General features: G+C 36.7%; 1 protein-coding gene and 2 pseudogenes across 4 annotated transcripts in view; 2 read left to right on the top strand and 1 right to left on the bottom strand.

The window, feature by feature from the left end:
• The window catches only part of LOC119059877 (charged multivesicular body protein 3), a 100,649-nt gene that overhangs the window by 29,899 nt on the left and 46,629 nt on the right, over positions 1-24,121 (bottom strand). For 3 of the 4 annotated variants that reach the window (XM_053664651.1, XM_037159732.2, XM_037159731.2), the window contains 2 exons: positions 12,990-13,050; positions 2,986-3,165 (listed from right to left, as the gene is read on the bottom strand). In XM_053664651.1, the coding sequence (XP_053520626.1) occupies positions 2,986-3,165; positions 12,990-13,050 (241 nt within the window). The remainder of the gene's footprint in view (positions 1-2,985; positions 3,166-12,989; positions 13,051-24,121) is intronic. The other variant, XM_053664648.1, reaches the window with a different exon arrangement.
• On the top strand, positions 13,892-14,360 carry LOC128627313 (40S ribosomal protein S16-like; annotated as a pseudogene).
• On the top strand, positions 19,814-20,438 carry LOC119059878 (zinc finger CCHC-type and RNA-binding motif-containing protein 1-like; annotated as a pseudogene).

The raw sequence follows: 24,121 nt of genomic DNA, 5'->3' as shown, positions 1-24,121 counted from the left end.
GTAAGGGGAAGAGCCTGTTCACCAGGGCAGGACAACCAACATTGCTGCGTTGGGACACTATCTGTGGGGGAGGGATTCAAGAAGAAACAATGCAGCTTGCTCCGCTCTCTGCTGGTTTTCAGTCACTTTCCCCACTACCCACAATCAAATTGGGCCCTTCTGGTGCTGGTTCCCAGGTGGGTGGGCTTGTTTACATTTTAGGACCCTGTGGTTCTCTCCAACAAACTCTCCTGTGAGGATGGGAGTTTCTCCCACTGCCGTCTCAACCCCCACAGGTGTTTTCAGAGATTTGAGGCTTTATTTCCCCACACTGGAAGCTTGGGTTGCGCAGTCTGTCTCAATCCGGAGTTGTTCTTCCCAGTTTATCTGCACGCTAATGTGGGACTGCCCACTCTGCTAGCCGCTGCCCTGCCTGCCCTGGTCCTCCAGCAACCACCTCACTTAAGAGTCCTCTCTGCCCGGCTGCCTGTCTCTGCCCCTCCTACAGGTCTGGATGAATGTTTCTTGTTTAACTCCTTTGTTATCAGACTTCCATACAGTTCGATTTTCTGTCAGTTCTGGTTGTTTTTTGTTTTTAAATTTGTTGTTGTCCTTCTTTTGGTTGTGTGAGGAGGCACAGTGTGTCTACCTACACCTCCATTTTGGCCGGAAGTCCTATACTTGTTCTTTAGCTAGGCCCTTTCCCTTCTTTTCTAACATTTAAAGATCAAAGGATAGATATTTTACTTTCCAGTTGTGATAAAGCCACAAAATAATATACATTTGAAACAACATTTTTATATTGTTATAAAAGTATATTTAAAGGATAACAGCTTCTTGTCTTATGTGCAGTACATAGAGAGCTTTCATTACGTTTACTACTGAAAGTATGTGTTGTGGGAGAAAAGGTTTTTTTTCATGTACATTAATGATTATTTTTGAGCTATAATTGCTTGAAAAGGTCTTTTGCAATCAGTACAAAGGAAGAAAAGGTGAACAGAAGAGGGTGATCAAGTTCACTAGCTCCTAAAGAAATGTTAAAATAAGATTAACACTTCTCAAATCTTAAGAAGTCTGATGATATCAAGAGATAAGGGCCTTGGCTGGTGTAGCTCAATGGATTGAGCACGGACCTATGAACCAAAGGGTCGCTGGTTTGATTCCCAGTCAGGGTACATGCCTGAGTTGCAGGCCAGTTCCCCAGTAGGGGGAATACGAGAAGCAACCACACACTGATGTCTCTCTTCCTCTCTTTCGCCTTCTCCTCTCTCTAAAAACAGACAAAAATATTTTTTAAAAAATATAAGGAAAAAAGAACTCTCATCTGCTGCTGTTGGAAATATAAATTAATAAAACCTCTTCGGAGAGCCATTTTACAATTCTAGAATAATTTAAATCCAGCTATTCCACTTCTGAGTATATAACTGTTCTGAAGAAGCCATTACACATGTGCAACAGTGAACATTCAGAGCAGCACTGTTAGTAATAGCAAAAACTGAAAATAGCCAAAATATCCATCAATGGGGGAAAGAAAAATAAAATAATATATCCATGTCATAGAATACCATCCACTAGTTAAAATACATATTTATCATTATGAGTGTATTTCAAAAATACAATAATGAATGAGAAAAGGCATAGAACAGTATGTATAGTATAATACCATTTACACAAATTTTAAGATTCGTGATATTGGTTTCCTCTGGGGATTGAGAGAGAAGGGGATGGAACTGGGAAAATATATTAAATGAGCTTCAAGTTTAGTAATAATGTTTTATTTCTTTTAAAAACTGAGGTAAATATAACAAAATATCAAATTGCATTGGTTCTGGGTCATAAGTACATTAGTATCTACTGTATTATCCTGTGTACTTTTATCTCTTCAATTGGAGGCAAAAAGAGACTGTGCATACAGTGATTTATTCATGTAGGGAAAAAGGCAGAATAAATAAGCAATGTTTTCTGATGTTGATTCAGTAAAGAAAATAGTGAAAAATTTAAAAAGTTTCTCATGGTCAACTGAACATGCATGCATCTTTTCAGTATGTTACACAAAAAATAGAGAATAAAAATAATAGGAGACAAACAAGAAGTTTTCAAAGCTGGCGGCAAAAGGTCACAGTATTTACGTAAGCTTTCAAAGTGACAGATAAGATTAAATTATTTCTTCATGGTACTGAATACTTGGCTTGTTGAAAAAGCTTATAGCTAAGTGATATATCTAGTTTTTAAAGAGCCTAAATACATTATTCTAGGGCTGGAATAATAGTTTTTTTAAGTTAAGAAGATATGACACAAACAGTTTGTCATATTTTTATACTCTCTCCTAATGTGTGATTTTTTCTTCAGTATCTAAAGAGAGAAACTGATAATATATTAATTATTATGCATGTTTACAAACCATGTCCAAGTGTTAAAACCAAACATAAAGCAATACCTTCACAACTTACTACAATCAAATAATGGATTAGGTACTAATTTGGCACCAACTTTTAAATAGAAACATTTATTCTTCTAACTGAATATAGTATCTGACAGATTTGAAAATACTCTTTAGTGAAAAATTTCTCCATAATTTCTGAGTACATATTCAGCCTAAATTTCTGGCAGTCATTTGCTGCCATTCTTAGCAACTGTAATTCTGAATTAGGACTCCTTCACTTAACAAAAATTAAGAAAGAACAGAAACCAACTGGGTATAAAATTTAACCTATGTCTCAAGTCACTCTGTAACTGTTCAAATGAGGAAATACATTCTAACTTTTAAACCAAGAAGTTTTATGTGTAGATTTTGCCATTACTTCAACAACATGAGCAAAAGAAAATAAAAAACAATAAAATAATCATAGTAATATTTTGCATTTTGTATAATACCCAAAGTAAGATGGTAAAAAAAAATAATAAAAATTAGAGCCAAGACTGTTCTTCCTATTCATGGAAACCAGTACTGATAATAACAAGAGCATCAGCATTAATTAGGTGGCTGTAAGGTAATGGCCATCTTACCCAGCTGGTTCTTCATGCCCATGAGCACAGAGTTCATGTGAGCTTTGGACGCGTAGAGCTTGCTTACAGCCTTCCTTGACCTGATCATTTCCTTGGCCAGAACCACACACACATCTTTCTGACCCTTCTTGGCAGCATCTTTCACAGACCGTTTCACTTTTTCTTCTTCTCTTTGAATATCTAATTTAAAGCACAACACAAAACATCAAAAAGTTAAGGGTAAATCAGGAGATGTACTGGTACTTAAATCTGTTCTTAGTGTGATCTACATATGTCTGTTAAATAGGAAAACAGGTAGGAGGATATCCACAACTTTGGTATTTACAGGTAAAACATTAAGAATAAAAATATATCTTACTACACTAAGACAAAATTTCAAAACTGCTTTGGCAAACCCTTCCTAATGTTTGTTTGCATTGGTACTAAGGAACTTTAATTCTGCAAATGCATTCCAGAGCTTGCTCCAATAATCAGTAAATAGTATTGCTACAATTGTGGGAGCACAATCTCTGTAGTCACTCATGACTTACAAAGTCTGCAACTTAAGGAATACCCAAACATATTAACAGTATCATAACAGCATCAACTAGTGTTAGGATATGTCTATATAATGTGCTTTATGAACAGTCAAGATTATTTTTATACTGTCTTAACCATTTTAAGTACTCAGTTCAGTGGTATCAAGTATATTAGTACTTTTGTGACCCATCACATCACCACCATCCACCTCCAGTTTTAAACTGAAACTCAAACCTATTTAATAGCAACTCCCCATTCTCTCCTTCCACCAGCCCATGGCAAACACTATTCTACTTTCTGTCATTATGAATTTGATTATTCTAGATACCTTATATAAGTGGAATCATACAATATTTATTTTTTTGTGTGTGTAACTGGCTTATTTCATTTAGTATAATGCCCTCAATGTGCATCCACATTACAGCACATAGCAGTTTCCTTCCTAAGGCTAAATAATATTTCACTGCATGTATATTATCTATTCATCTATCATTGGACACCTGGGTTGTTTCCAATTCTTAGCTACTGGTATATATGTGCTGCCAAAGTGAGCACCTTAGTTAATGTGAATAATGCTGTTATGAACTTGCATATATAAATGTCTTTTTGAGACCTCAATTTCAAATCTTTGTGTACATGTTTATTTCACCATGGACTAGGTGGCTTAAGCAACATGAATTTATTTCTCATAGTTCTGGAGGTTGGGAAGTCTAAGATCAAAGTGCCCCAAACCAATATGGTTCCTGGTGAAAACCAACTTCCTGGCTTATAAATGGAAGGCCTCTTGCTGGATCCTCACATGGCCGGACAGAGATCTTCTGTTGTGTCTCTTCTCATCAGGGAACTAATCCCATTAATGAGGACTATACCCGTATGACCTAATTACCTCCTAAAGATCTCACCTCCAAATACTACTGACACATTAGGATTAGGGTTTTGAAATATAAAATTTGGGAGAAACACACACATTCAGTCCATATTCAGTCCTTCCAAATTTATGTCCTTCTTACATGCAAAATGTAATATTCCACTCCCCTTCTCTTTAGTTTTTTTTGTTGTTTTATTTTGGTAAAAGATTGAGAAGAATTGCTGTTAGTTCTTTAAACATTTGGTAGAAATCAGAGGTGAATAAATACATTAAGTCTAGAGCATTTCTTTGTCAGATTTTTGATGACTGATCTATTTTGTTTTTTTCTTCATATTTCAGCCTTCATAGATTTTGTTTCTAGGAATTTGTTTATTTCATCTAGGTTATCCAGTTTGCTAGTGTGCAATACAACTGTTCACTGTACTCTCCTATTTTTTATTTCTGTAGAATCGTTAGTAATGCTCCTTTTTTCATTTGATTTAGGAATTTGAGTCTTAATCTTGCTAAAGGTTCACCAATTTTTTGTCGATTATTTTGAAGAATTCACTTTTGACTTCTCTAATTTTTCTTCTATTTTCTATTTTGTTTATTTCTGCTCTAATCTCCATTATTTCCTTTCTACTGCTAGCTTTACTGCTCTTCTTTGTGTAATCTGTAAGTTGTAAAGTTTAGGTTGTTGATTTGACATGTTTTTCGATGTGTTTTTTTTTTACAGCTACAGCTATAATTTCTCCGAGCACGGCTTTTGCTGAGTCCCATAAATTTTAATTGAGATACTGTGTTGTGGATTTCACTCAACTCTAAGTATATTCTCATTTCCCTTGTGATTTTTTGTTGTGTAACACTGTTTAATATCTACGTACTTGTGAAATTTCCAGTGTTCTGTTACTGATTTCTAACCAACCAAAGTATGGTTAGAGAAGACCCCTTATACGATTCCTATTGTTTAAAAATTCTTGAGACTTGATTTTTGGCCTAACATTTTGGTCTATCCTGGAAAATGTCCCATGTGCACATGAGGAGAATGTGTATTTTGTTATCTGAGAAATTCTCTTTATGTCTATTAGAGCTAGTTGATTTATTGTGTTGTTCAAGTCTTCTATTTCTGTATTTACTTTCTGTCTGGTTGTTATTATCTGCTTTTCAGATTGGATTATTAAAGTCTCCAACTATTACGGTAGACCTACTTCTCTCTTTAATTCTGTCAATTTTTGCTTCATACATTTTGATGATTTATTAGATGAATACATGTATATAATTGTTATTTTCCCATTGTATTACATTGTTATTAACATATAATGTCCTTGTCTCTTGGAATCTCTTTTGATTTAAACATTTGTCTTATATTATTAGCATAGCAACCTTCACTGTTTTGGTTACTATTTCCATGAAATATCTTTTTCCCTGTCCTTCCACTTACAACTTATTTGTATTTTTGGATCTAAAGTGAGTCTCTTCTAGGCCTGACCTAATGGCTTGGTTGGTTGGAGTGTCCTCATGTGTACCAAAAGACTGTGGGTTCAATCTCTGGTCAGGGCACATACCTAGATTGTGGATTCAATCCCTGGTTGGGGTGTGTGTGGGAGGCAAGCAATCAATGTTTCTCTCTTACACTGATGTTTTCCCCCTACCCCCTTAAAATCAATAAGCATATCCTTGGATGAAGATCTAAAAAACAAATGAATAAATAAATTAGAAAAAAAGTGAGTCTCTTCTAGATAGCATAACAATAGTCTTTTAAAAAAAAATCCACTCTGCCAAGCTCTTTTAATTGCACAGTTTAATTCACTCATATTTAATGTCTTAACTGATAAGGAGGGACTTACTTCTGCAATTTTGTCACTTTTTTCTGTAGACCTTTGTATGTTTTTGGCTTAAACTTCCTGTATTAATGTCTTCTTTTGTGTTTACTCGCTTTTTTTTTTACAGTGAAACTGTTCAAGTTACTTTTCATTTGCTTTTGTGTATAATCTGTAGCTATTTTTTTTGTGGTTACCATGAGGATTACACTTAATATCCTAAAGGTATAACCCTAATTTGAATTTATATGAGCTTAACTTCAACAGCATACAAAAAGTTTACTTCTGTAGAACTCTGTCCTCAGGCCCATTCAGTTATTCATGTCATAAAAGTATACTTTTTATGCACTGTGTTAAAAAATATAAGACTCATAATTTCTAATGTACAAGTCTCCTAAATAATGTAGAAAATAAAAAATGGAGTTACAAGCCAAAGTTACAATACTAGTTTTTATAATTACCCATGTATTTATTTACCCTTACTAGATATATGTGGGTTTTTTTTTTCATGTGGCTTCAAGTTACTATTGTCCTTTCACTTCAACCTAAAAGGTATCCTTCAGCATTTCTTACCAGGGGGGTCTAGAAGTAACAAGCTCCCTCACTTTTGTTTATGTGTGAATGAATTTCTCTCTCATTTTGCTGGAGATAGGACTGTTGGTTAATAAGACTCTTTTCTGTATTTAAATATATTAACCCACTGCCTTCTAGCCCTCAGCATTTCTGATGAGAAATCTGCTAAAAATCTTATGAAGGATCCCTTGTATGTGATGAGTTGTTTCTTGCTGCTTTAAATATTCTCTTTGTCTTTCTGCAGTTTGATTAGAACGTGCCCTGACATGGGTCTCTGAATTTATCCTACTTGGGAGTGTGTGGAGCTTCTCGGATAATTATATTCATATCTTTCATAAAATCTGGGAAATTTTTGTCATTATTCCTTAAAATAATCTCTCTGCCCTTCTATTTTTCTTCTGGAACTCCCACAATATGTACATTTGGGTGTTTAATGGTGTCCCACAGATCATTTGGCTCTGTTTACTTCAAAATTTTTCCTTCTGTTTGTCAGAGTTGGTTGTTTCAATTTTACTATTTTTCAAGTTTAGATTCTTCTAGCTGCTCAAATCTGTTTTTAAACAACTCTATCAAATTTTTCATTTCAATTATTTTTCCTTTCTCTTTATTGATATTCCCATTTTGTTCACACATCATTTCCTTGACTGCCTCCATATCTATATACACCTTTAAGATTGTTGTTTAAAGTCTTTTTTTTTTTTTAGTAAATCTGTCATCTGGTCTTTCTCAGGAACATTTTCTGTTGATGTATTTTCTGTTGAATGGGCAATATTTTCTATTTCTTTGTATGGCTTGTGATTCTTTTGTTGTTGTTGAAAATGGACATTGAATCATCACATGATAACTCTGGAAATCAGATTCTCCCACTTCCCCAGGATTTGCTGTTTTCTTCATTTTTGTTTTTATTGTTGTATGGTGTCTCTGCTGAAAATCAGCTTAAGGTGTAACCTTAAAGACTTCTCAGGTCTTTTCAGAGTCAGCATCTTTCCCTGGGCATGCACAGTGACCTTTCTATATTCTCCTTTATATGTGGTTGCTTTGCATCTTAGTCCTTAATGTTAAAGATGTAAAATAATGTAGTCCTGTGGAGAACACCATGGTGGTTTCTCAAAATTTAAATACAGAATTACCATTTGCCCTGTAAGTTATACTTCTGGGTATACTGACAAAAGAATTTAAAGCAGGTACTCAAACAGATTTTGTACACTCATGTTCATAACAGCCTAATCACAACAGACCAAAGGTAAAACAACCCAAATGTCCATTGACAGAAGAATAAACAAAATAAAGTTTATACATACAATAGAATATTATTCAGTCTTAAAAAGGAAATTCTGATATATCCTATAATATGGTTGAACCTCAAAAGCATTACTGTAAGTAAAACAACACAGATGCAAATAAAAAGAACAGTGTTTAATTCCACTAGTACACGGTCCCTAGAACTGTCAAATTATACACAGAGACAGAATGTAGAACAGTGATTACCAGGGAAAGGGGGAGAGGGAGAAATGAAGAGTTATTGTTTAATGGTATAGAGTTTCAGTATGGAATGAAGGATTAGTTCCGGAGATGAATAGTGATGATGGTTACACAGCAATGTGAATAGAGTTAATGTCATTGAACTGTATACTTAAAAATGGTTAAAAGAGCCAACTTTATGTCATGTATATTTTACTATAAGAAATAAAGTAGCAACAATGTTATAATACATTTATAAACAAGTATTTGTGTGTAATTTAACTACAACTACAGATAGAAATATATCTTGAAGGATGATCACCAAAATGTTCTTTCTGGATGGTGTGATTTCAGAACAATTTTAGCTGTCTTATTTATATTTCTCCGCATCAGTATGTGTATTATAGTTATGGGGAGAAGAGATGCAAGCTAACTATATACCTTTGAGATGGGCAAAATGACCTAAATTTACCCCAATATTAACATCGTGAGTGCTCTGAATATGTTACATTTGACTGAAAGCTACCATGACTCCTCCATGATATGAGAAGGACCTGTAGTTATACTTTGCTTTACTGAAGTTACTACTGTTTTTCTCTTTAAACTTTTCTTTTTTGAAGTATATCATACTTCTAAAAAAGTACATAAAACTGTAGAGCTATATAAATTTTCACAAATTAAACACACCCATGTAACCAGGAGGCAGATTAAGAGAACATTATCAATATGCCATAATCTCTCTCTATGCCCCCCGTAACTTGCCATGCTCCCAACAAGAGTAACCAATATCCTGACTTCTAAGATCAGGGTATTGCAGGTACTTGTTCTTGTATATGTATATACTATATATATATAATATATAAAAATCCAGTCATTGTGATGTGACTGCTAATATAAAACTAAACGGCCCTGGCCAGGTAGCTCGGTTGGTTAGAGTATCATCTCAACATGCCCAGGTTGTGGGTTCGATCTCTGGTGAGGGTACACACAAGAAGCAACCAAAGAATTCATAAATAGGTGAAACCACAAATTGATATTTTTCTCTCCCCCTCCCCTCCCCCATCCTTTCTCCTCTCTCTAACATCAATAAACAAATTTTTTAAAAAACCCAACTGAAAGGGGTTAAAAGTGTTTCTATGATGTGCATATGTAAGTAACATTTAAAGCATCACATTATCTCAAACTTTTTCTCAAAATATCTCTATTTTGTCTAAAGTACTTTTTTTGTGTGTGTCAGCATCAATATAGTAAACTCTCTACCACTTTATATGCATTTGTAGATTTACTTGTCACAACAATTCTATGAGATTTAAACAAATTTAATATGGATAGATGATTAACTGATAGCAAAGACGGGGTTAAACCTGGTAGTATCAAAACTCCAAAACCCATAATCTTTTTCTGATACCATTTCTCAGCTAACTAATAAACTGCTATGTATGAGAAATAATAGGAAATACCATAAAGAGAAAGGGTTTGAAGATCATTTAACAAGATAAGTGAGGTACAGATGTGAGAAGTTACACAATGAGCAGGAATAAAACAAGGCTTCTGAGACACTAACTGAACTTACAAAGTTTCTAAAAACACTATTCAACTGTTTGTGCTATTGTCATAAAGTGAACTTCTTCACATGTTATAAGCCCTATATTATTATTTCTATTTTAAACAGTCAATAATTTTTAAGAGAAATTTTTTAAAAAGAAGAAAAATATTTATATTTAATTATGTTCTTACTATTTCCAGCATGCTTCATTACTCTGGGTAGACCCAAATTTGCATCTGGTGTAATTTTCCTTCAGCTAACAACTTTCTTTAAAATTTCTTGTACTGTAGATCTGCTGGCAACAAATTCTCTTGGCTTGTGTATGAAAATATCTTTACCTTCACCTTTGAACGCTATTTTCATTGGATATAAAATTCTAGAATAATGTGGGTTTTTTCTTTTATCATATTAAAGATGTGTTGTTTCCAATAATAAATCCTTAATTATTCTTATTGTTTTCTTATTTAATGTCTTTTTCCTCAAACTGTTTTATCTCTTTGTTAACTTTGAGTAATTTGATTGTGATATGTCTTGGTATGGTTTTGTGTTGATCCTGTTTGAAGAATTCCTTGTATCTGCGGTTTTGCAGTTTTCATTAGATATCGAGTTATCTGATCCTTTCCTGATTCTTCTCCCGAGATTCAAATTACACATTGGACCATGTGATATTATTCTACAGGTCACTGATGCTCTGTTCAGTTTTCAAAACTTTTTTTCCTCTATAGTTTTGCTATCTTCAGTTTTGCTGATTTTGTTTTCTGTAGTGTCTAATTCTGCTTGTTAAGCCCATTCAGCAAAGTTTTTTGTTTTATTTTACTTTATTTCAGACTTTTCATACCTAGAAGTTCCATTTTGCTCTCTTCTGTGTCATCTTTTTATCTCTTTATTATGTTCATACTGTCCTTTGAGTTCCTCAAGATATTTCTAATAGCTGTCTGAAATCCTTGTCTGCTTCCTATCATCTGTTTCTTTTCTGGGTTTATTTATATTTCCTAATTTTTCTGATTTTTGGTCCCACTTTTCTGCTTCTCCATTAATTCTTGAATGTCTAAATTTTTTGTTCTTTTAAAGAGCATTCAGCTTTATTTTGGAAGACAGTTAAACTGTCTGCAGATCAGCTTTTAAGACCTGATTTTGAGCTCTGTTGGTGTGGACTTAACAGTGGCCTTTAATCTAGGGCTACTTTAGCCTCAATATTAAGGCGTGACTCTTCTGGGGTCTCTTCTGAATGTCCCTGATGTTCAACAGTCTCATAACTGTGTAGGATCAGAACTCTGCCATCTTTCAACTGTTAGCACTGGGAACTGCTTAGCTTATAGCTTCCTAGTGGTTGTTCTGTCCTCAGTAATTGTTCTTTGTCCAACCCCCCGAAATCTCATTCTAAGTATGCACAGCTTAGTATTCAGTTAAAGATTCAATGGGACCCCATGTAGATATCTGGAGCTTTTTCTCTGAGCAATGCCCTTCTCTCTGATACTCTGCCCCACAAACTGCAGATACAGCAGCCTCCCTGATCTGTTTCCTCAACTCAATGAGATCACCATGTTCTGCTTGCAATCCCCTTCCATGTCCTATGTATGATCCAGAAAGTTTCTCCAGGTGGAAAATTCAGAACACATTAGGGTTCTCTCCCGTTGTTTCCCTACTCTCAGTAATCAAAATTCTGCATTGCCAGTTGTTCAATGTTTACAAACAAATGTTTCATAGACTTTGTCCAGTTCTTTATTTACAATGGGAATACAAGTCTGAAACCCTTACTTACTCCATCATGGCTGGGAATGGAATTCCCCTCTCCAATACTTTCTTTGAGGAAGTAATATTGGGATTTCTTTATAGTATTAATTTCTCTCCAAGGATAAAAGTGGTAAAAATCATAAGTTTTTTTTTTTTTAAACATCAATGTATGGTTGCCTCTAGTGCTTCCCTTGCTGGGAAATAGCCTGCAGGGAATTGGCCTGCAACCCAGGCATGTGCCCTGACTGGGAATCGAACCGTGATCCTCTGGTTCGCAGGCCTGTGCTCAATCCACTGAGCTACACCAGCCAGGGCAAATCATAAGTTTTAAACATTATTATCCCTTATCTCACCTTAGTTTTTTAAAATTGATTTGAGAGAGACAGATTGATTTGTTGTTCTACTTATTTATGCATTCACTGATTGGTTCTTGTACGTGTCCTGACCAGGGATCAAACCTGCAACCTTGCATACTGGGACAACACTCTAACCAACTGAGCTACTTGGCCAGGGCCAAGTCACCTTAATTTTATGTGGTAATTTACAACAATTAACTTTACACACACACACACACACACACACACACACACACACACACACACATTTTCTCAATTTACAGCTAGGCTAAAGTAGATAGGGTAGTGAAAATGGAATTTCATTCCTTATGTACAGTTTATTTAATCTGAATTCTATAAAATAATTTCTTTGTAAGTAGGAAGAGGTTTCTTTAGTTCTTTGTTTTTAATACCTTAAAACAACATATTTATTCTTCTATAATTCTGGTGGTCAGAGTCTGAAAATCAATGTGTTGGAAGGACTGTGTTTCTTCTGGAGGCTTCAGGGAAGAACCCACTTCCTTGTCTTTTCTAGCTTCTAGAGGACAACTGTTCTTCGGACCATGGCCCTCTTCCTCCATGTTCAGAGCACATTATTCCAATATCTGGTACTGTGGTCGTATCTTCTTTTCACTCGCTTTTGCTCAATATATTGCCTCCCTCTTATAAGGAGGCATTGTGATTTGTGATTACATTGGACCCAGCCAGATAACCCAGGATTATCTCCCCACCTCAAGATCCTCAATTTAATCACATCTGCACACCTCCTTCTGCCATGTAAGGTAACATATTCACAGGTTCTGGGGAGTAGGATGTGGACATCTTTGGGAGGCCATTATTCTGTCCATCACAGTATGTGAGTACCTGTTTTGTTTCCAACGCTAACCTGCATTCTAGAAAATCACAAACGAATGAACATGGCTCTTCTCCCTTCAATAGCTGAATTCCAGGCCAGAGAAAGATTTAGTTCTAACAAAATATATAAAGTTTCTCTGAGTTCATTGGAGTCCAGTTTTTCTTATAATGATTAGAAAGCAAAATAATAGGACTGTTCTAAATAATAAAAGAATCAACTATATCTTACGATATGTAGAAGCACTTTATTTTTATGAACTAATGCAAAATACACCAAGAGAGTGAAGAACAGGAGACACAAAATGATTATTTACCTCTTATTTGCCTGTCAACAACTCTCATTTCCTTTCTTATCTTCAATGACCACTCATTGACCTGGGAAAGATTTTAGAAAAGGAATTATAAGAGAAGCCAACTTCCTAATTCACCAAATTTTAAAGAATTTTGTATTAATGTTACATTTATTCCGGGAGCAAAATAAATAAGGCCATTTTCAAAAAAGAGCTTTAGGGCAAACTCCATTCTTTCATCCATTTAATCACAGTACCTAGAATTCCCAAGTTATTCAAAGATTCTTATCTGAAAGCAGGCAGTAAAAAGCATTTTATACAAGATCTCACAGAGAGTTCAGTACCCTAAAGGTACAGAAAGATATTTCAAGAGTTACATGGATACAGACAGGTTTTAAGGGTATCAGAAGATTTTCCAACACTTACAGATAATTATTTCAAAAACTGCTCTCTGTCATAAGAGTTCACCTCTTCCTTCTCCCCTTTAATAATGCTTTTTCACTGCACAAAAGAAAGATATTCCTCTACCTTTGTCTCTTATTACCTTGACCACAGAGCAATAAAATAAGGACAACTGGAAATACTGGTATAGTGGAGAAACTAGTGAATGACTGACTAATAATTATCAAACTCTTATGCAAGTATAAAGTGTTTTCCAATTCTTCAGTTTCAAAAAATTAAAAGAAAATGTGAGTTATCAACTGATAAATCATTAAAACTAAATTTTACATTAACTCACTATGTGCTTTTTGGCATATGACACAGACATTCAAAGAACTAGCAACAATGACATAACAAAATGTCCATTACAACTGAGTTATTTGTATTAACAATGTTTCTCAGCCAGATTCTATGAAAACATAAACTAGGACTTTTTTCTGGTTGCAGTGCCTCACTATGCAAGTATCTCATGTACACCCGCAGCCATGCCATCCAAGGCTCCTCTGCAGTTGGTGCAGGTCTTAGGACACAAGAAAACTGCCAGAGCCGTGGCACACTGCAAACAGGGCGACTGCCTTGTTAGATGAAGGGGTGCTCCCTGGACATGATCCGACCACACACTGCAATACAAGCTATGGGAACCTATTCTGCTTCTGGGCAAGAAACGATTAGCTGGCTTTGTGTCCATGAGAAGTGTAGTTTGTCACATGGCCCAGATTCATGCAATCTGCCAGTCCACCTTCAAAGCCCTGGTGGCCTACTGCGAAAAATATGTGAATACGCTTCCAAGAAGGAGATCAAAGGCATTCTCATCGAGTATATCCTGGTGTCTAACCTCCTTGGCTGCAAATCCAAAAATGTGAAGACCCTGGTGCCCATGATCACCACCAGAAATCCTACCAAAAAGCCCACTGTGAGAACCAGGTTCACCTTTATAATAAACAATGGTTGTGAGATTTAAGGTTAAAAATAATAATAAAATAAAACAGGAATAAAATTGAGGTTGAACCCCTTAGCTTTCATTCGTGGATACACGAACTAAATGGCATAAAAAATCCATACCACTAAGAGAAGATGTATTTCCAAAAAATCTGACTTTTAATGATTTAATTGGTCATTATTTAACAAAACCTGTAAACATTTATTATGCAACAAGTATAATAACTCCACCCAGAAGAAATATTAAGGCACTTAAAGCTGTTTGGTCATACAATTTAAAAAAATTTTAATGTTAGGTATATGTACATTTATTTATTTATTTAAAAAATCCTCACCTGAGGACATTTTTTCATTACTTTTAGAGAGAGAAACTTCAATCCATTGGTTGCCTCCTGAATGCACCTGGACTGGGGACTGTACACACCGGGACTGGGGATCGAATCCGCAACCTAGGTATGTGCCCTGACCAGGAACCAAACACACAACTGGTTATAGCATGATGCTCCAATCAACTGAGCCACACTGGCCAGGGTGGTAAATATACATTTTTAAGTGAAACTTCACATAACACAATTAGTCATTAAAGAGTACAGTTCAAGGGACTTCCGACCAAGATGGAGACGTAGGTGGAAACACTGTACCACCTCGCACAACCAAGTTTATGAACGACAAATATTTAAAAACCAGAACACAACCAAAACAGAGAGAAAATTAAACTGTACCGAAGTCCAACAATGAACCATTTATTCAGACCAGTAAGAGGGGCGAAGTCAGCAGTGGCGGAGATGGGTCTCGCAGAAAGATGTGGCTGGATCAACCCAGGCACGCAGGTGGCGGTTGGCAGATCCCAGGAGTGAGGTGGCAACTGGCAAACCCAGTGAGGGCGCAAGGAGGCTGGCTGACTGCGGTCACACATTTGCCCACAGATAAACCAGGCAAAGGAGCAAGCAGTGAGATAGACCACGCATCCCAGGGCCCCAGAGCCGGGAATTAAAGCCTAAAAGCACCAACTGGAAAAACTTTTGGGGGTCAAGGTGCCAGGAGAGGCTCCCGGGCTCACAGAGAGTTCATTGGAGAGACCCACAGGGTCCTAGAGGGTGCACAAGCCCACACACCTGGGAACTAGCACCGGAAGGGCCCAATTTGCTTGTGGGAAGCAGCAGAGGGGACTGAAATCCATGAGAGAGCAGAAAAAAACGCCATTGCCCCTCTCTGACCCCACCCCCACATACAGCGTCATAACCCAGAGACTGGGTCGCCCTGCCCTCATGAACACCTAAGGCTCTGCCTCTCACACCGAACAAGTGCAAACAGACCAAAACATTATGGCTCAAAGCCCCAGAGCCAACAGTTCTAAGTGACCAAGAGATAGCCAACCTATCAGATGCACAGTTCAAAACACTGGTGATCACGATGCTCACTGAACTGGTTGATTTTAGTCGCAAATTAGATGAAAAAAATGAAGGCTTCGCTAAGTGAAATGAATGGAAATGCACAGGAAACCAATAGTGATGGAAAGGAAACTGGGACTCAAATCAATGGAGTGGACCAGAAGGAAGAAAAAAATGACCAAACGGAAATGAAGAAACAAGAATTCAAAAAAAATGAGGAGAGGCTTAGGAACCTCCAGGACATCTTTAAAAGTTCCAACATCTGAATTATAGGGGTACTGGAAGGGGAAGAGGAAGAGCAACAAGTGGAAAACTTATTTGAACAAATAATAAAGGAGAACTTCCCCAATCTGGCAAAGGAAATAGACTTCCAGGAAGTCCAGGAAGCTCAGAGAGTCCCAAAGAAGTTGGACCCAAGAAGGAACACACCAAGGTACATCATAATTACATTAGCCTAGATTAAAATGAAGAAGAGAATCCTAGAAGCAGCAAGAGATAAGGGGACAGTCACCTACAAAGGAGTTCCCATCAGACTGTCAACGGATTTCTCAAAGAGACCTTACAGGAAAGAAGGGGCTAGAATGAAGTATTCCAAGTCGTGAAAGCCAAAGACCTCCATCCAAGATTGCTCTATTCAGCAAAGCTTTCATTTAAAATGGAAGGGCAGATAAAGTGCTTCTCAGATAAGGTCAAGTTGAAGGAGTTCATCATCACCAAGCCCTTATTATATGAAATGTTAAAAGGACTTACCTAAGACAAAGAAGATAAAAAATATTAACAGTGAAAGGACAGCAAACTCATAGTTATTAACAACCACACCTAAAACAAAAGCAAACTAAGAGGACAGCTAGATCAGGAGCAGAACCATAGAAATGGAGATCACATGGAGGGTTAGTAACAGGGGAGTGGGAGGAGGAGAAGAGGGGAGAAGGTACAGAGACTAAGCAGCATAGATGGTAGGTAGAAAATAGATAGGGGGAGGACAAGAATAGTGTGGGAAATATAGAATCTAAAGAACTTGTGACACATGGACATGAACTAAAGGGGGGAATGTGTGGAGTGGGTGTGCAGGGTGGAGGGGAATGAAGGAGGGGAAATGGGACAACTGTAATAGCATAATGAATAAAACATTTTAAAAAAGAGTACAATTCAGCAGCATTTAGAGTCTTTACAATGTTCTGCAATCACCAACTCTCCCTAGTCTCAAAACTTTTTCAACATGTCACAAGAAAACACTATGCCCTTTAAATAATCTATGTCCCATTTCCCCCATCCCTTTGCAGCCAGTAAGTGACTTTCTCTCTCTTTTGATCTTGTTATTTTGAGAATTTCATATAAATCATATCATATGTGACCTTTTGTCTGGCTTCTATCATATATATTTAATATATTTTTGAGGCTTATCCATGTTGTAATATGTATCAATACTTGTCCTTTTTATGGCTGAAGTATGTATACACCATAACTTGTTTATCCATTCATCTGTTGATAGACATTTGAGTGATTTCCATCCTTTCAATACTGTGAACAATGCCCTATGAACATTTGTGTACAAGTATGAGTACCAATTTTCAATTCTTTTGGATATACAAGTATACCTATGAGTGAAATTTCTGGGTCATATGGTGATTCTGTGTTTATGTGTTTCAGGAACTCCAAAACTGGTTTTCAAAGGGACTGCACCAATTTCTAGTCCTACCAGCAATGTACAAGGATTCTTTTTTCTCCACATCCTTGCCAATACTTGTTATCTTCCATTATTTTTTTATTATAGTTAATCTGTTGTGGTTTAATTTTCATTTACTTAATGACCAGTGAAGCTGAATATCTTTTTGTAGGCTGATGACTATTTGTACATCTCCTTTGAAGAAATATCTAATTTCTTCTAAGTTCAGTTTTCTTTTTGTTGTTGAGTTCTTTACATATTCTTATGTTAGAATCTTATCAGATATATAATTTGCAAATATTCTCTAAGTTACCTTTTCACTTTCTTGATAATGCCATCTGATGTACAAAATCTTTTAACTATGATGAATTTCAATTTGTTTTTAATTCTGTGGCTTGTGCTTTTGGTGTAACATCTAAGAATCCACTGTCAGACAGGAGGTAATGAAGATTCACCCCTAGGTTTTTCTCTAAGAGTTTATGCTTTTATGTCAAAGACTTTCAATTTATGCCTTTGATCCATTCTGAGTTAATTTTTGTATACAGGGTGAGGTAGGAATCCAGCTTCATTCCTTTGCATGTGTATATTCACTTGTCCCAACACCATTTATTGAAGAGATTATCCTACCCTCACTGGATGGTCTTGCACCTTTGTAGAAAATCAAATAGCCATGCATGTATTGGTCTGGACTCTCAATTCTACTCTATGTGCCTATATGACTGGGAGTTCTCCGAATCTGTTTTTCATTTTCAGTGCTATTTTGGCTATTTGGAGTTTATTGTATTTCATATAAATTTGAAAATCAAATTTTTCTATTTCTGCAAGAAAAGCATTTGGAATCTTGATAGCCATGGCACTGAATCTAAAGATCATGGTGTTATTTCCATCTTAACAATACTAAATCTTGCAATCCATAAACTTGAAATTTCTTTCACCTATGTTTTTAGTTTTCAGTATACAAATGTTTTGCTTCCTTGGTTAAATTTATTCCTTATTTCTTTTTTAAATTTGTCATTGCTAGTATAAAATAAAACTGATTTTTTCATGTTTATCATGAAACCCTGCAACTTCACTTAATTCACTTACAATAGGTTTTGTTTTTGTTTTTAAAGATATTTAGTATTTATTAAAAGAGGGGAAGGGAAAGAAAAAGAAGGGAGAAATTGATGTGAGACAGAAACATTGATCAGCTGCCTCATGTACATGCTCCATCTGGGGACTGAATCTGCAATATTTGGTTATACATGTTTGTCAGTATTGAGAAAAATCTAATTCAGAGAAATAAGAAACTACCTTATTACACCTACTTATGATTATAGCTACTTTTAAGGCTATGAAATTAAATGAATCTAGAAGCTTGAAAGAAAATTCATTAAGAAATGTATTTAACTGCTCATTCTCCTTAAGGGTGAGTATTCAATCTGAGACAATAGATGACAAAGGAGAAATGACTTTTGTAAAAATGCAGCACTGCACTGTTTGCAGCAGCAAAAGTAGGAATTACTGGAGGAAATTTCCATAAGTGGACAATATGTTCTAACTAAAGAGGAAAAGGCTACACAATAAGGACTACCACTGGAATTAATTCTCAAAATATAAGCGAAAGTAGCAAGGTAATAAACATGTACAGAATGACATTACATATGTTAAAGAGAGAAAACTACAGAAAATAAAGAGGAAAAAAGAGGGAAGGAGAAGAGAAGGGGAGGAAGAGAAGGAGGTAGAACAAGGGAGAGACAGAAAGATATTTATATGTTCATGGTTATAGACTATACATGGGACAATATACAAGAAATGAGACTACTTTCAAGGACAGAAATTAAATAATTCACAGGTGTGAAAAGGGAGATTTACAGTTTAATTAGGATACACTTTGCTGCTTTTTGAATTTTACAATATGTACAAACATAACCTATTTCAAGAACTATTATTAATAAAAATTTTAAAGAATTATAAAAATACCAAGTTTATAAACTGCTTTAAGTCATCTTTGAAAGAAATATTTTAAAATTCTATTTTATAATATTAAAAACATGCATTAATATTTTTTAATATTGTTGCCACAGACCATGCTACTGTCATGGTCTCTGTTAGAACACTCAAAACTTCAAAATGGTCAAATGGTGAACCCAAATTATGATTCTATTTCATCACTGAACACTTACTTATACACTGCTGGTAGGACCACAAAATGGTGAAACGACTGTGAGTTTCTCAAAAAGGTACCTTAAAAATGACCAGGAGAGCCAGGAAGAGGCACTGTTGCTGCTACCTTCTTATCTGCAGTGATTGACCCCTTCCAGCACTTGTGATGCCAAAGCCACTGCAGGGCCAAGGGCAGTGAGGGCTGAGTCCCAGCTGGGCTGAGGGCTCTAGCTTTTCTGATCTCTCAGTCAGCCCCACCTGAAGAAATGAGTGGTGGATTGGCCCCAAGTAAAACCACAGTGTATATATTCAACTTGACCTTTTCCCTTACACTGTCTTATACCAGATATTTTTCAAGTATGGCAAAGTTGTAAAGGTTACAATAATAAAACATAAAAATACCAGGAAGAGTAAAGGGATTGCATTTATTTTATTTTTGGATAAAGACTGCACAAAACTGTACCAGGGCAATGAACAACAAATATTTATTTGGTAGAGTGATAAAAGCAAGCATTGCTATTAACAATTGAAGAGCAGCTGAGTTCATCTGAACAAAACTTTTTGATAAATCTACATGTTATGAATGTGGGAAGACACTTAAATTACGCCTGTTGTAAAAAATATGCCTGAAGAACATGAACCGCCAAAGAAGAAAGAGAGAAAGAAAAAAGAGAAAATTCCTGAACTAGAGGAAGTTGAAGTAGGAAAAACTGGAGATGAAGGGGGAAGGTACTGCTCCTGACAGCCCCGGTCAGGCCATTGTTTCCTAGCAAGCCGAAATGAAGAACAAAAAAAAAAAAATGGAAACCCAGTTCAGGGAGTCTGTCAACATCAGATAATTCAAGATGCCCAAGGATAAAGAAAAGCACACCTTTCAGTGGTGAGAAGTAACAGTGATTAAAATTACATTTATTGTGTAAATATCAATACAAATTTTTTAAAAAAATCTTGAGAGTACCAAGTTTACTTCAGACTAAAGATTACTTTTAGATTTCGATCATAAAAACACTCAGGGACTTCCGGTCAAACGGTGGTGTAGGCAGACATGGCTCGTCTCTTACCACAAATACATCAAAATTACAACTAAAATATAGAACAACCATTACTCAGCACCATTAGAGATCAAGTTGAATGGAAATCTCACAACTACAGAAAGAAACCACATCCATGCAAACTGGTAGGAAGGGCACAGACACGGAACAGCCTGGTACCTCACTCATGTGGTAGATAAAAATTCGGAAGGAATATCTCTGGGGCACTAAGTCCAAGCCCAACACCAGGCCCCCAAGTCCAGGGTTCCAGTGCCAGGAAAATAAGTCCCCACGTCTTCTGGCTGCAAAAAACCAGTGGGGATTGAGTTGGTGGAAGAAACTTCTACAGTCCCAAGCAGTTCAGTTCTTCTTAAAGAACCCACACATGGACTCACCTACTAAGACTGACTCCTCTGAGTTCTAGCACTGGGGGACGCAGCTTGAAATGCACCAGTGGTATACAGGGAGAAACTGGAGTGTCTGGCATCAAGGTGAGCAGAGGCCATTATCCCTTTACGAAACTTTCCCCACAGAGGTGGCAAACTGGCACCATATCTGAGACTCCTTCAATCTAGCTAACACTTGTTTGACCTGCCTTGGAGATTCCCTGAGACTCCACCCAACCAATTTATGGGCCCACCCAAGCTGCTTTTCCATATGAATAGCTGGTCTTGGCTCATGCTTCACAACTTCCTAAATCCTCTCAAACAAGCAGCTATTGGCCTCAGTCAGTCCCAGGCCTTGCACTAGCAGCAGCCAGTCTAGATTCACAGCTTGGCTTCACCTGGGGATCTCTAAGCCCAGCAAGAGCAGTAGCCATCTCAGATTACTTTATAGCTCTGGCAGAGTGACTCCACGCAAAACATAGGGGGATTGACCTTGGCCTGTACCACCTGGGAAACCCCAGGGCCAGTGCACCCAGTGGACAGCTACAGACCACACTGGAGCACCACCACCCTGGCCCCTAGACAGCTGATCCACCGACAGTGGAACATCACTGTCAGTGGTCACAGACAATCCTTGTAGCTGACTGGCCTGGGCAAATCTCTCCTATTGATCTGGCAATAGCAGACAAGTCTCAACTACAAGAGGAGGGTGTATTTAGCCCACGTAAAGGGTGCACCTACACTACCCCTGGGTGAAAGGGGAGGCTGTGCCACTGGACTCTACAGAACACCTACTGCATTAGGCCACACTAGCAAGACACAGAGTCAAAGCAGCTCTACCTAATACATAAAAACAAACAAAGGGAGGCTGCCAAAATGAGGAGACAAAGAAATATGGTCCAAATGAAAGAACAGATTAAAACTCCAGAAAAAGAACTAAATGAAGTTGAGATAAGCAACCTATCAGATGCAGAGTTCAAAACACTGGATATAAGGATGCTTAAGGAACTTAGTGAGGACCTCAATAGCATAAAAAAGGTCCAGTAAAAATGAAGGATACACTAATTGAAATGAAGAATACACAGGGAAACAACAGCAGAGTGGATGCAGCCAAGAATCTTATCAATGATTTGGAACATAAGAAAGCAAAAAACAACCAATCAGAACAACGTGAAGTAAAAAAGCATCCAAGAAAATGAGCATAGCATAAACAGCCTCTGGGACAATTTCAAGAGGTCCAACATTTGCACCATAGGGGTGGCAGAAGGAAAAGACAAAGAGTAAGAAATTGGGAATCTATTAGAAAAAATTAATGGAAAAAAAATTCCCTAATTTGGTGAAGGAAATAGACATGCAAGTCTAGGAAGCACAGAGAGTCCCAAACAAGATGAATGCAAAGAGGCCCACTCCAAGACACATCATAATTAAAATGCTAAAGGTTAAATATAAAGAGAGAATCTTAAAAGCAGCAAAAGCAAAGAAGTTACTATATTTTTTGGACTATAAGATGCACTACCTGCCCCCCCAATTTGGGAAAAATAATGGCTGTTAATGCTGCTGTTGAGTTCTGTTTACATTGACATTGGTGAAATATTATGTTATTTGTGTTATTAAATATTTTACCACATTTTTTGCTTCAAATTTTTTTCCCCTATTTTCCTCCTCTAAAACCTATGTGCATCTTATGGCTTGAAAAACATGGGAGAGTTTCCACAGAATTGTCAGCTCATTTCTCAAAGGAAACTTTTCAGGCTAGAAGGGATTGGCAAGAAATATTCAAAGTCACGAAAAGCAGGGACCTACAGCCAAGATTACTCTACCCAGCAAAGATGTCATTTAGAGTAGAAGAAAAAAAGATAAAGAGCTTCCCAGGCAAGAAAAAAGTAAAGGAGTTCATCATCACCAAGCATTATTATATGAAATGTTAAAGGTACTTCTTAAAGAAAAGGAAGATCAAAACTATGAACAATAAAATGGCAATAAATACAAATCTATCAAATATTGAATATAAAAAACAAGCTAAGTAAACAGGGACAGAGACAGAATCATGGATACAGAGTGCATTTGGGTGGCTGCCAGACAGGAAGGGTGTGTGAGAGAATGGGTTAAGAGGTGAGGGGATTAAGAAGTACAAATAGGGCTCTGCCTGGTGTGGCTCAGTGGATTGAGGGCAGGCCTGCAAACCAAAGGGTCACCAGTTCAATTCCCAGTCAGGGCACATGCCTGGGTTGCGGATCTGGTCTGGGGGGCACATGAGAGGCAACCACACATTGATATTTCTCTTCCTCTCTTTCTCCCTCCCTTCCCTCTCTCCATAAATAAAATCTTAAAAGAAATATTAGGTAGTGAAAGAATAGCCATGGGGATATAAAATCAGAGTATAGGAAATGCAGTAGCCAAAGAACTTACACACATGACCCATGGACATGAACAATGGTATAGGGATTGTCGGAGGGAGTGGTCAGTTCCTGAGCAGAGGGGGGCAAAGAGGAAACAAGACAACTCTAATAGCATAATCAATAAATAACAATTTTAAAGTTGTCTGACATACACACACACAACAAACCAGTACCAACTAAATTTTTTACTATAAAATAGTTCATAGGTAATTGTAAAGAATATTTAAAGTATCACATTTCTATCTTCCTTTAACAGTTACAAAAATAAAGATTTGCTAATAATCGTTATTAAAAAGTTTATGTGAATAAAAAAAAAAAACCAAAACTATCACCGTAATTCTATTTTCATCCCAAGAAAAAGACATTAAAAAGATTTGTTTAAGCCCTGACTGGTTTGGCTCAATCAGTTGGCTGTTGCACCACATAATGAAAAGGTCACAGATTTGATTCCTGCATCAGGTACATGACTGTGTTTTGGGTTCTGTCCCCAGATGGGGCACATCCAAGAGGCAACCGATCAGTGCTTCTCACTCACACTGATGTTTCTCTCCCTGTCTTTCTCCCTTCCTTCTCCTGTCTTTAAGAAAAATAAAATCTTTTTTCAAAAAAGATTTGAGAGCTCATTACAAAAGTTTATTTATGTCTGATTGGTTTATATGAGGACGTTTAAAATAAATTTCATCCTTAAATCAAAAACTGCATAGAGCTCTGCCTGGTGTGGCTCAGTGGATTAAGCACCAGCCTGCAAACCAAAGGGT

This window comes from Artibeus jamaicensis, unplaced genomic scaffold (assembly GCF_021234435.1).
Source record: "Artibeus jamaicensis isolate MK-2021 breed Jamaican fruit bat unplaced genomic scaffold, CSHL_Jam_final contig_384, whole genome shotgun sequence".
In the NCBI taxonomy this organism is placed as follows: Eukaryota; Metazoa; Chordata; class Mammalia; order Chiroptera; family Phyllostomidae; genus Artibeus; species Artibeus jamaicensis.
Note: the sequence above shows the minus strand (reverse complement) of the source record. Positions and strands in the feature narration are given on the sequence as shown.